General features: G+C 33.2%; 1 protein-coding gene and 1 pseudogene across 1 annotated transcript; both read right to left on the reverse strand.

Moving 5' to 3' along the window:
• Positions 1–1,386: 1,386 nt before the first annotated feature.
• On the reverse strand, positions 1,387–9,656 carry LOC143436441 (olfactory receptor 6C70-like). The gene is made up of 4 exons (XM_076920814.1): positions 9,421–9,656; positions 8,104–8,210; positions 7,447–7,591; positions 1,387–5,502 (listed from the first exon to the last, which is right to left on the reverse strand). Exon 4 carries the CDS (start codon positions 5,493–5,495, stop codon positions 4,545–4,547), a length of 951 nt encoding a protein of 316 aa, XP_076776929.1. The 5' UTR covers positions 5,496–5,502; positions 7,447–7,591; positions 8,104–8,210; positions 9,421–9,656; the 3' UTR covers positions 1,387–4,544.
• Positions 9,657–12,771: 3,115 nt separating this feature from the next.
• Positions 12,772–13,728, reverse strand: LOC143436442 (olfactory receptor 6C74-like; annotated as a pseudogene).
• Positions 13,729–14,328: the final 600 nt, after the last annotated feature.

Below are 14,328 nucleotides of genomic sequence, written 5' to 3' on the forward strand. Positions count from 1 at the left end.
TGCTCATGCATGCGCCTTGGTTGTTGGTTCAGTCTCATTGGGTCTCCTTGTGGCCAGGTTAGTTGAATCATTAGGCTTTCTTGTGGTATCCTTACCCCTCTGGTTCCGATAATTCTTCCTTCACTTCTACCACTGGATTCCTTAAGTTTTTCTTTGTGCTTTGTGGAGTCCAGTCTATCCTTCCAGCTTTAAATGGGATTCTGATATCATATGCAGGTAATTAGGTTTCAAAACAAAGCACTTTTGCCTAGTGTGTCATATAGCTAGCTCAAGCTCTAGAGAATTTGCAATGGTAAAGATTAGTCCTTTGCTTTACCCAAGAACCATGTTTAATAATATTTCAACTCTATCTATCATACTCTAACAATAACCAAATATATAAAACATAATACTAATAAATCACTTAAAATATTTAAGTAGCTATGGTTTTCACTTGTAAGAAGTCACATTTTCAGCAAACTGAAACAGGAAGCTGAATGTCTTAACAAAAAAAATAAATGTTATTATCTATCTTAGTCTTGCTCAGATTGCTAGTTTTATCTTCAAATTATTCATTACTAGATGAATTCCATGCAGTCTTTCTTAAACAATATAAACCAAAACATTTCACACAGTGTGTGGCATTATCTTATGGTGCAAAGACAATTTTCTAATTATCCAAGCATATCACAAAATCTGTTTCTCTGATAGAAAAAACATCAAATTAAAATAATTAAAAAAATTGACCCTTCCCCCCAAACACACACTAGTGCTCAGTGTGATATTTATAAAGGTAAATCAAACCATCAGGAAAGCAAAGGCTACCTGGACAGGTTTGCTCCCTCATCGGTAGAATAAGCAAAGAAACATTTCCAAACATCCTACATGACTCTAATAAGAATGATAAGGATCCTGTGATCACATTTTCATACATCACAAGGACATTTTAATACAAAGGTCCACCCAGGGTTTCAGTTTTCTATACTTTATGTCCAGAAACACTATAGGTATAAAAGTCACTTTGCCTTTTGTAATTATTAGACTTCTAGCCTCTTCCCCCTATTCTTTTAGTTGTCTTTATTCTTTCTTTTATTCCTTGTTTATGCTCCTGATTACTTCCTTTTAAATAAGATTTGGTATATAGGATCACTCATTCCATCAGGAAAAAAATATCTGGAGGAGTCTCCATGGTTCACCAGGTGTTTTTTATTATTATTAAACTATGGCAGAAGCTAACTATGTTCAAGAAGGCTGTACTGTCTGTCTAACCTTCCAGTGTTTTGGTTTTATTAAATATTATACTAGTACAATAACATATAGCATGTTTAAAAATAAAATCTTATTTGTTTTAAAGATTGAATTAATCATTTATACTATTAATAAGGTCCAATGAATTGTTTGCTCTATTATTATATAATATCTCCTTTTCTCATAAAGTAGTCTTGCCTGTATTTTAAAGCACATATGCATACGTGAACACATACTAACACATACAGATAAACACACACATAGATGTAGAGACACATGCAGACATACAGACACACACAAACATAGACATGTACATTCAGCCACTGACACATAGACCCACACACATACACACAGACATACACAGAAAGAGATACACACAAATAGCCACACAGACACTCTCACACATAGACATATATGCAAGCATTCACTCACATATACACACACAGACACACACACAGAGGCATAAAAAGAAACTACACACACAGAGGCACACACATGAATACATAGACAAACATGCATACAATGAACAACAGACCCACAGATACATATATTAAAAAATACAGACACACACACACACACAATGTACATGGCATGCACAGAGGCACACACTACAAACACATGCTCACACATATACAAATATGCATATATACAATAACTCTGTGTCTGTTTCTGTCTTTCTTCCTAATTTAGAGATTGAATTTCTATTCTAAAACTAACGTGTTGCTATTTTTTCTGTATTTATTCTATTTATCCACCACTAACAACTCAGAATACCATGTTATATAGCAATGACTCTCAGGTAAATAAGTAACAAACTTTTATCATGTGTCAATGCATAAACATCTGACATTCTAATCTCCACCAAGAAGGCACAGATGAAATTTACAAGAGGAGGAATTCAATCACATCATAACAAACAAATCAATATTTTTCAAACAAATCTCTTCTTCTATGTAATATGGCTTGGAATGCAAGTGAATTCATCACTTTGATACCTGTGCAAACATATCTGTCCATCAAAATCAGGGCACCAGCCTGAAATTGTCTGGACTATTGCTTACTAAGTCTCCTTCTAAGAATATCACTTGATCTCAATCATTTGAATCATTTTCTCAAACCACAAACTTGAAATTTATCCTTCTTACATCATTGTTTTCCATAGACTATTTATTTAAATCGTTATCTCTATTTCTGTATATTTCTCAAAATATTATTTTGCAATTTTCTGTATTATTCAAATCTCCTGATTTGTGTTGTTTAGATTTTATTATTGAATTTATCAATGTTCTTGTTGCCAAATATATTTGTACTGAATGGAGATTATGTAAAAACACAAACAAGAAAAAATAATTTTCATGATATTTGAAACATAGTTGAGGACCTCACTCAAGCAATTAGGTCAAAATGAGAATGAAAAGAAATAAGGAAATAGAGATCAGGAACTCAGTTTTTATCAACATAAAGTGCTTGGATAAGAATACAATAGCTACAAACTCTCAGTCATCTTCACCAAAAAAGCTAGGTAATAGTAGGAAGCCACCTGGGGGAAAAATGACTTTGTACTCAACTAATGAATTCCTCCCATCACTCTTAGCTACTGGAAAAATTGATTTTTCCTTACTATCTATGTTTCCAATATAAACATTTTTCTTATGTTGAAAGTTATCAATAACAATGAGAGTGTGCCTGTGTCTACAAAATTGTTCTCAGAATTAACAAATAAGTATGCAAGTTTTCTGGCTAAAGGATCCACCTGCAGGAGCAGGTTTAATTATGACAGCAATTAATACTTGGAAGCCTAAATAAATAAAGACTTAAATCACAAAGGTGAGTAAGGTTCTACAAGACTGGCTCCCCACAAGCACACCAATTTGTAGATATTCACACATCTAACTCCCTTCACAAGCAATGTAAAAGCCACATTGAGAATAAGTGACTTAGTTTACAACATTAGATACACTGAAAATAGTATGGAACAAACTTGCTACATCTATCCCCTTCCAAGTTTGAGAGGAACATAAAGAAATGTCCTCTATGGAAGAGAAAGGATTAAGTCTGGGACTCATATTTGAGACACAACAACAGGCCTGCCATGATTAAATCCAGCATGTTGGCAAGTACAATTATGCTTCCACAGATCAATCTACAAATTCAACCACCAGAACTGAATCCCTCCATTGTCATTCCCACAGGCTTGGACAACAGAGGGAAAAGCAAAACACCACCTAGAGCAAAGAATGAAAGCTCCCATGGACTGTGCTTTGGATTCAAAACCAGGCCTCCTTAAGGAGATGCTCCTACAAAGAGAAACCAAAACCTTTCATTCCTAAGTCAGAATTTTAGTTGGGTGCTCTAACTGGTGAAACCTGAAGCTCACAGGAACATAGATATTTTGGCTTTGACTATCTTCATTGCTTTCACTTAATGAACATAGACCACTATTCCTTTCCTAGAGATTATCCAGGTTGTGTAGCTATTAAACTTTGGTTCAATCCAATTTAGCATTAGCCTAGGCAGCCAGCACAATCTGTAGTCTCTCTAGTTTTGGACTGCACAGCTATTTTCATGTCAGGGAGGAAAACTGTCTCTAGAGCTATCCCACACAACACTTAAACAAAGTGAGGTAAGACCCTATACTAATCGGAAACATTGCCAGTTGTGCTATGAGCCTGCATACACCCTGAAATATAGGTCCTTGTGATTGTGAGATTCATGAGAATCTTGCAATCCAGGTTACCAGCTGGGGATCAAAAGACTGTAATGTCAGCATTAGTACCATATGGAGTCAACTTTCTATGTACTAAATGATATTTTATTATCCATATAATTTAAACTTTATTTAATGCAAATAGTAAACTACTATAGGAATGGACTATGTGTTTTGATTAACAGGAAATAGTGCTTTCATAACTTTTTCAAAATATAACTTTATAAATTAACCCATGAAATTATTTTTAAGGAATAAGCTTTTCTGGAGTACTTTTAGCCTGTATAATTATCAAATTATAATTATCTAAGGTCTTTAAAGAATATAACTGTATGTTTCATAAGTAACAATTCCTTAATTATTTGCATCTATTGTATTTTTGCCTATATGCTTATATGCAAAATTATTTGATAATAATTTTGGATTATATATTTAAACAATAGAAAGATATTTTGATCTTGTATAAAAGAAAATTAAAATAAAAATGTACATGATAAATTAGTTTCTAATACTGGGCAAGTTAAAATTGCACAAATAACTAATTGTAGAAATTCATTATTAAAATTTCTTTTCTGCTTTAAGTAAATCATGTAATTAAGTTTTATTTCCTTTATGAAGCAGAAAATATTTTTCTAAATACTGCTCCAAATGCTTGTTTAACTTGCTTATTCCTCAGTGTATAAATGAACGGGTTCAACACAGGGGCGATTGAAGTGTTGAGCACAGCTATTCCTTTGCTCAAAGTCACTCTTTCATTTGCTGAAGGCTTTATGTAGATAAATATGCAACTCCCATAAGTGAGGGAAACAACAATCATGTGAGAAGAACAAGTGGAAAATGCCTTTTTCTTTTGCTGAGCTGAGGGGAATTTTGTAATTGTGTTGATAATGTGAGCATAAGAAAGGATGACTATTACTAATGTGACAATGAGTGTCGTGAGAGCTAAGATGAAAGCCATCATTTCTAGTAAATTTGTGTCTGAACAAGACAGTTGTAAGATAGGAGAAACATCACAAAGGAAATGGTCAATGACATTTGAAGCACAGAAATCCAAATCAAGGCCAATAATCAGCGGTGGGAAAATAACCAGGAATCCAGTTACCCAAGAACCCAGGACAAGCTGATGACAAACTTTACTGCTCATGGTAGATGCATAATGCAAGGGCTTGCAGATGGCAATGTAACGGTCATAGGACATGGTAGCCAAGAGGAAAAACTCTGTGCCCCCCAAGAATATGTAAAAGAATAACTGACAAATACAGCCATTATAGGAAATTGTCTTTTCCTGGGTTACAATGCTGATTAAAAATCTGGGAATGCATGTTGTTGTGAATAAAATTTCTAAGAAAGAGAAATTGCGGAGGAAAAAATACATTGGTGTCTTGAGAAGGGGATCTAGCAGAGTGAGGGCAATGATAGATAAGTTCCCCAGCATACTCAGCAAGTAATTTAGTAAAAGAGACACAAAAATCACAATCTGTAACTGAGGATTATCTGCCAGTCCAAGAAGGATAAACTCTATCTGTCTTGTATGGTTCTTCATTTCTCTTTGTGATATCATTCAAGTTCTAAAAATAAAAAGATATATAAATTAAAATCTACATTAGTATATGTATACCCAGCAAACAAAAAATTATGGGATCCATATTCTTTAACCAGCCCTTTCAAATATAATATTCATGGATATTAGAGATATGGTGGTGACTATATAACAATAATTCTCTAGTATAAGTTCAAAGGTAATAGAGAAGTCAACTCACCATTGAAAACTGATCTGAGCAACTTGTAAGAGCTTAGGTTTTTTACTCTTTCAATTTCAAATTTGACTTAATTGTAACTAAGTATGAATCTGTTAGAATATTAAATATCTTTGCATTGGGAATAAAATAACCCATTAAATATATTACTCTTTTTATCTGAGGGTAATTATGTCAGTATAATAAACTGAAATCTATAGTTTAATTAGTAACCTTTAACTTTTATACTGAAGTATATGTCTTGTTACCTCTTATAGCTTTTCTGTGAAGTACAGACAACATTGCAGAGGAATACAACCAAGAAATCAAAGTTTAAATACAAAATAAATAATAGGTAAATATAAAACAATTGAGAAATATTATTATATATTTACAAAAATAAAACTTGAATGTCAGCATTAGATATAGGTTATACAATATGACCTTTACTAAAAGATAAAATACAATCACAACATTTAAAGCTAAATAATTCTTTAAATACTTCAAAAAATAATTTCACAGCGGGCAGTGGTGGCTCACACCTTTAATCCCAGCACTTGGGAAGCTGAGGCAGGGGGATTTCTGAGTTTGTGGCCAGCATGGTCTACAGAGTGAGTTTCAGGACAGCCAGGACTACACACAAAAACCCTATCTCGAAAAAATAAAAATAAAAAATAATTTTACTTAGGTAGTATAGTATAAAAATCTCAATAAATATGCAATTAATGAAAAGTATTGAATAGTATTTCAAGAGCAATTTTCCAAAGGATGTTTGATGAAGTGTATGTTCTGTAAATGTCTAAAACTTTCATGTGCTTGAGACATCCATAAATCTGATATCCTACAAAATTAATAACACTTAAAAGTCAAACATCCTCACAGTAGATTTAATCTATAGTTTGATTATATAGTTAGTTATTAGTCTTGACAACATTAGGTATATTTCATCAAAGAAAAAGATCAAATCTTGTGCTGTTAGCTCACATATTTTCATACTAGAAAGGAACAACTGTGGGCTTACTGACTGATACATTTCAGCTAAAAGTAATGTGTCTCAATTTAATAATATCTTCATTATATTTTTATTATTAATTTCTAAAGTTACTGAATTATTTTCAAGTTAACTTGAAGATAACCAAAATTAGGGAAATTCAAAATATTCTATGTGGACCTTTTGAAATTGAAATATTTACTTATATTGCAGCTCTTTTATTTTTTATCAATCAAAATTACTTTTTGTTTTTAGGAAATTTTGTTATTGTATTGTCAAATACAGAAATTTTTCTTGTGTTCTAAAATTTTAAATATTGTTTTAACTTTCTGCACACCTCTCTAATTTACTCTAAAACTCATGGTCACCTGTTCTTTGATTATTTTTGAAAACTGCCAAGTTGTGGGGAAGCTATCCAACCTTGAGGCCTATGGACCTGAACTATCAACAATGACAAGACCTGCAATACATTCCTAAAAAGGTAATAGTGGGTTTCATGTCTTACTAGGAACCAAACGTTTTGTAATTGAACTTAAAACTTACTCAACAGGAAGGAAGGTACTGGAAACCTTGGCAATTACACATGAATAGTGAGGTCATAGATCTTAGAGGAGAATCTACTACAGTCACTTTATTAGACTTGCATGATTACTAACTGCATGCAAATGTTATCCTTATACCAACAGATAAGTGTAGCTTTCACCCATGATCAAAGAAACTTCTATTTGCCGTGGATTGAGACTATCACAGAAAACAACATGTGGTCACAGTAGAGTACAACTGACCTTGCAGTGTCCAGCCCTCGATGGATACATAGACAAGACAGCTCTTCCAGGTAAGACTTAAGGGATTTCCCAGAATAGGGGCAAAAACTTTGCAAGATCCAGAGACCAGGAAGCTTATTTGTGTCTTGTAGAAATTACAGGAAAGCTATATCAAAAAGAGAGTTTTAAGGAAAGATTTAATTCATTACCTCATTCCTTGATCTTATCTTCAATTGGTACTTTTCGTTGTGCTAATATATACATCTTCTTTCTCAACAAAACAATTTAGCATTTTTGTAATCAAATGTGAGTATCCCACTACTTTCAAACATAGAAAAAAAATTGCTTTTCAACAACTGAATTTGGCAAATAGAAATTATCAATAAGTTATATTTGCTAAAAATATATTGATCATAATCAACAGTTCCAAAGTTTTTTCTGTTTTAATAATGTACTAAACAGCTGGGCAGTGGTGGCTCACACTTTTAATCCCAGCACTTGGGAGGCAGAGGCAGGTGGATTTCTGAGTTCGAGGCCAGCCTGGTCTACAGAGTGAGTTCCAGGACAGCCAGGGCTACACAGAGAAACCCTGTCTCGAAAAACCAAAAACCAAAAAAAATTTAAAAAATAAAACAAAAATGTACTAAACAATGTATATCTGGTAAAAGTGACTTCTACCTTTTCATGTTTGAATCACTTCTAACATAGCTAGGTTCTCATTAATTAGCCAATAGGAGGACTACGATTTTCTCCACAATTCTCCAGCGTGGCTTCAGGTTCAAAACCTAGAAATTCAAATATAAGTACCTGAATCAGATGTTATGAATTTTATTTTATGAATATAACATTGGCGAGAAGTTGTGTTTCATACAATGAAAAATTCAAAATTTCATGATTCTGTCATTTATATTTTGAGTACGTTCATTGTATATATAATTATTTTTAAAATGTTTAAATAGTATGTTGTATCCTTTGGAAACTTCATGAAATTATGCAATGTATATTGATCACATTCCTTCACCACTGCCTTATTCTATGTCACCTTAGTGTCCTTCAACTTCTCCTTTCTGAGCTTGATGTTGTCTTATTTTATTTTTTGTTATGAGTAAATTATTCTTAAGTGTTTTAAAGAAAATTAATGTTATTATTTCACTTAACAATTATTGATCATGTTAGCATCACATTTTTAGAGTATATAGACAATTATAAGAAAAAGCAATTATTCTTATTGAAACAATATTTAATCTTGTGGACAGAAAAATTAAAAGGATTTTCAGATTAAATGATAACATACAATTAAGATGTGAACTTTAAATGTCAAAGTGATATTTACTTTCCCATCTCTGAGCATCTCAGTTCATACTTTAGAAAATAAGGATTCATTTAACCATTTTAAAATACTAGAGAAATCATGAGATAAGACAAGTATGCACAACTAATTTAATCTCATACTTTCATAAAAATTATTAAAACTGAAATCATCTCCTGGAAATTAGCTTATACCAGATCCCCATTATTTAACCAGTAATTATAGCTTCTCTATAAGAAATCTAAGGAGACAGTATCCCTAAGGAAAAGGAAGAATAATTTTAAAACATGCAAAGCAGTTTTAAAACACCAATAGGCATGACATATTAATCATTGAATTAAAATGTTATTATCTGAAAGTTGTGATGTACTAGGGAGCAGAGATATGAAGATGGCAAATTCAATTCATATTATTTATACAGTTAGACCTTATCTTACAAGTAAATATAGTACTTAAGAAGCTGAGGCAGGAGGTTAGTCACAACTATGAGTTACAGTGATTACCAGAACAACAAAGTCCATGACACCATCTCCAAAATGTTCATTTTTACATGTATAATGATATAAAGTACTACATTAAAAATAATCACTTTGAGGACTAAGGAGTGGCCCAGTCAGATGTAAGCATCAGAACGTGAGTTTGGATCCCCCAAATCACGTAAGAGCTAGATACAGTATATCAGTTACCTAGGGATGCTGATCCTGGGATCTCACTTACTGGTCAACCAGCCAAGCAAAAATGAGGAGATTCAGGTTCAATAACAAATTGTATCTCAGAATTTAGGTCAAATCACCAAGGAAAGACATCCTGATGTTAGCCTCTGGCTTCTCTACATGACTGAATGTGTGGATACAGGCATACACTTTCAGCATTGCCCTCCATACATACTCAAATTAATAAAAAATATTTTCAAGACCATTGTAGAAACACTGTAGCAAGTGTGAAATAATATTGTATCCTCTAATAATTATTACTTTGGAGATAATGGCAAATTAATCCCTTTGGAATAATTATTTTGAGGTTCTATGTTTGTATTCCCAGTGTGTAAGTTTATCACTAAGGCAAGAACACCTGAGTGCCTAGTAGAAAAATTTGCTTTCTCAAAAGCTATAGTGTTATATATCAATGAGTTAAATGAAACTCTGTACAAATTATGATTTTGAAGTAAATATTGGAATAAGTTTATTTATTTATTTATTTATTTATTTATTTATTTATTTATTTATTTATAATTTAATTTAGTGTGTGTGGGAGACCAAGGTATGTCTGTAAGGCCAGAAGACAACTCATAGGAATAAATTCTTTTTCAGATTTTAGAACATTTATCTACCAAACCCTCTTGCCAGCCTTAAATTTTGAATAATTACTTCAATGATCGATGGATACCTAAATTCAAACTTTATTCAGTATTATTAATTATTGTAGTGTCTATCAGATACTTATCACTGTTTTAGTGCTTTTTTCATTTTTATTATTATCTTACAGGAAAATTAGCATAATTATAAACATTTTTGGATTTTGAAAATATAGAGAAATTGTATATAGTCATGGAAGAATATAGAAATTATGGAGAAATGTTGCAAAGAGATCTCTGATATAAGATATAGTTTGATAAGTCTTATTGCATAATTACAGTACAGCAAGTAGACAAATTGATGATTGATGAATAACATACAGGCACATACATTATATTTAGTAATTATTAATAATGAATAATTGCAAAGAGAGACTAGGGAAATAGTTCTGTAGGTAAGAGCCATTGCTGTAGAGGATTCTTAACTCTGAGTTTAAGTTCCCAGTAACCATGTAAAAGGTTTTGTGTCAGCAGATATAGCTATGACCTCAGCCTATGAGGGCATGGAGATAGAATGTTGCTGGAAACTTGGTGAACACTAGCCTGACTTTAGTTAAGAGACCTCTAAAGTAATAAGATAAAAAGTTTTAGAGCAGAACACTGATCTCCTTGTGCATACCCAATAGACATTCACAGATACACAAGCAGTAATTTATCAAAAAAGTAAAAGGAGATGAAAAATAATACCTGGTATTCAAATTAAGCAACACATTTAACCTAATATAGGGTTGGAAGAATGATACTGGCCCAAAGCCTAGGGAAATTCCTGATTTAAAATTTGGTTTCCTTTTAACAATATTTTTTATAGATATGTAGTTTTTCCCCTTCCTTGTTAAATTTCTCTAAACCCTAACACATATGCCTGCCTTTTTCTCTTTCAAATTCATTCCTTCTTTTTAATTAATTATTGATATATATATATATATATATATGTGTGTGTGTGTGTGTGTGTGTATGTATGTATGAATGTATATATATATATATCAAAATTTAGATATTGCTTGTATTTAGTAATATTAAAAATATTAATGCATAAATTTCCATTAAGTTATTTACAAAAAAAGTACATATTCAAGTATATACATCCATACAAAATATAAAATGAAATTGATACTTTTAAAGAAGACTTCAGACTTCTTATTTTTTAAACTGATATACAATTTTTAATGACCCTAAATATGAGCTAAGTTTAGCAGGAGATAACATTAGAATGATTGGCTGCTCATAAGATGGCTCAGGGAATGAAGATGTAGAGGACTTTTAATCCAGCAACATGGCTAGCCTGGCAAAGGAACTAATCCAAAGACTTAAGCCTGTGTGATCTGGTTGGTACACAGACATGCCCTTATTACACATCTTTAATCCTTCTGGCTGGAATACAGACCTGCTTTTAGTGCACATCTTTAGTCTCAAACAATGAATTCTAATTGAGGGTCAGATAAAGTGACAAATTAGAGAAAAAATGTGACAGAATGAATCAGAGATAAGACAGGCCCAACTCTCATGAGAACAGACAGGAAAGAGAGGCTTCTTAAGAGCAAAGAGACAGAGAGGAGAGTTCAATTCAGTTTCATACAGTTCAGTTGAACTCAGCTCAGTTCAGTTTAGTTTCTGTAGTTGAGAGGCAGTTTTCCAATCAGAGCAACTCAGTGTGAAACTTGGAGAAGTCACTTAGAATCTGTCAGGTTAGATAAGAGTTTTGAGTCAAAAGAGCTCAGTTGAACCAGACAGTCAGAGTTTTGAAAGAACTAGAAAGAGAGAAACAAAAGTCACAAATACAAAAGGCATTTTCAGCCAAACTTGACAGCCAGATTTGATTGAGAACCTTTTAGGGGAAGGATAAAACCTACTACTACAGGTTGTCCTGCACTCTCCGTTGTTGAACACTTAAGCACACGCCAACATGTAGGCTTAATTTTTAAAACTTACTTTAATAAGGGCTGTTAAATGGCTTGACCTCCCTTCTTGCCTACCACCTACCAGAGGTAGTGGAAAGGAAATGTAAATATGGCAAAAGGTGTTGTGGAACTGTTTGGAAATAGTTCTTTGGGTCAAATCCAATATTTGTTATCAAGATATTAGCAGTTAAGTTCCTGTAAATCAGTAGCAGTTTCTTGATCCACTCTCACACACCATTTACTAATGATCAAAGGCAGTTCCTCCAAAAGAAATCATGAGGTTCTGTCAATAGGCTGAAGTTCGTGGAAGTGGCCATATATCACCAGAATATCACAAAAAATTCTTTGGTGTTGTTCTCTCTAATAGGTCATTACAAGCTATGATCAGTAAAGAAGGCAAGGTAAAAAATATCACAGCATCATGAAAATGTGTTAGTTTTGGTGAAGTTAAGGAATCACATTCAGGTTTTCTGCTTTCTGTGTGGGCATTCTAGTACTAAGTCTTATTGCAAGTCACAACCAGAATTCTAAAATACCACAAAGACATCGAAAAATGTATATTCAATTTCTTCTATATATCTATGAGAATGGGTAATTTAAACATCTCTGTTGGAAAATATAGAAGAAAATTGCATGCTCACATCAAAGAATTTCACTGAAAAAGTAGCTTGAAATGATGTATGGTCTAAAGAACAAATGTCAAAATGGGAAAATCCTCTTCAAATTTCTGTGAATAGAACATGAATCTCTTTTCTTCATTTGCTTTATATAATTAAATAAAATAATCATTTATTTGAAAAAGATGCAATCCTGTGTACTGTATTAATGAATGCCTTTTTCACTTGCTGATTCCTCAAGGTGTAGATAAAAGGATTCAGAAGTGGAGCCACTGAGGTATTGAGCACAGAAATTCCCTTGGAAATAGATACTCTTTCCTTGACTGATGGTTTAACTTATATGAAGATACAGCTGCCATATGAGAGGGATATCACAATCATGTGAGAAGAGCATGTAGAGAAAGCCTTCTTCCTCTGTTCAGAGGAAGGAATTTTTAGAATTGTCATAGCAATGTAGGTGTAGGATATGATCACCATTACCAGTGTGAGTAAGAGTGTCACTGAAGCTGAGACAAATACCATTGTCTCCGGGAGCTGTGTGTCTGTACAAGAAATCTGAAGGAGTGGAGTTGTGTCACAGTAGAAATGATCAACAATGTTGGAAGCACAGAAGTCAAGATCCAAGCCTAACACGAGTGGTGGAAAGATGACAAAAAAGCCAGCAAGCCAACAACTGAGGACCAGCTGCACACAGACTTTACTGTTCATGATGGTCATATAGTGCAGGGGCTTGCAGATGGCTACATATCTGTCATAGGACATGGCTGCCAGCAAATAAAATTCTGATGCTCCAAATAAGAAAGCAAAAAACACTTGGGTGAAACAATCACCATAAGAAATAGTTTTGTCCCCTGTTGCCATAGTAACAAGCAATTTGGGAATACATGTAGTAGTGTAGGAAAACTCTAAGAAAGAAAAATTCCGAAGGAAAAAAATACATGGGTGTCTTCAGGTGAGTATCCACCAGTGTGAGTGTGATAATGGTCAGATTCCCAGTGATGCTGAGCAGATAGGTAAGAAGCAGAAAGATGAATAACACAACTTTCCACTGTGGGTCATCAGTCAAACCTGCTAGGATGAAAAGTGTCACCCTTGTATGGATCTTCATTGTCACCCTCTGTTAGCTGGTCTAAATAAAGTGTGGGGAAAGAGGTTATAATAATGAACTATAAAAATGATACATAATCCTGAAGTACCATTAACATTTCAAAAGATAATTCCCAAAAAGAGCAACATCTCCAAAGAGGGCTGTACCAGAAAAAAAAAAAAAAGTTTTTCAGAGCTTCATTGTATCTGGACAGAAATAAAAGTGACTGATGTATAATTTTAATTGTGAATAACTTATATAATGCTATCCTTTGTTCATCATCTCTTATATGAACACATATGGGGAAATTAAAGGAACTGAAATATATTTCATTTTACTTGCTGAAATCTTAAAATTTGGATGTTAGTTCCTTTCTCTCTTTAATTAAAGAGGTTTGGTTGAATAAAATCTTTAAAGTTTGCATTCAAATACAAAGTCATTTGAAGCTCAACCTTGTGTATTTTCAGCTCTCCCCCTTTCATCCTTTCTGTTCCCCTACAGGTAACTCTCTCTCTCTCTCTCTCTCTCTCTCTCTCTCTCTCTCTCTCTCTCTCTCTCTCTCTCTCTCTCTCTATCTCTATCTCTCTCACACAAACAGAGAGAGAAAGACAGAGACAGAGATAGAGAGACACAGAGAG

This window comes from Arvicanthis niloticus, chromosome 22 (genome assembly GCF_011762505.2).
Source record: "Arvicanthis niloticus isolate mArvNil1 chromosome 22, mArvNil1.pat.X, whole genome shotgun sequence".
Classification (NCBI taxonomy): domain Eukaryota; kingdom Metazoa; phylum Chordata; class Mammalia; order Rodentia; family Muridae; genus Arvicanthis; species Arvicanthis niloticus.

Excerpts from the sequence above, each read along its gene's own strand:
- LOC143436441 (XM_076920814.1), bottom strand. The coding sequence starts at position 5,495 with ATGATATCACAAAGAGAAATGAAGAACCATACAAGACAGATAGAGTTT.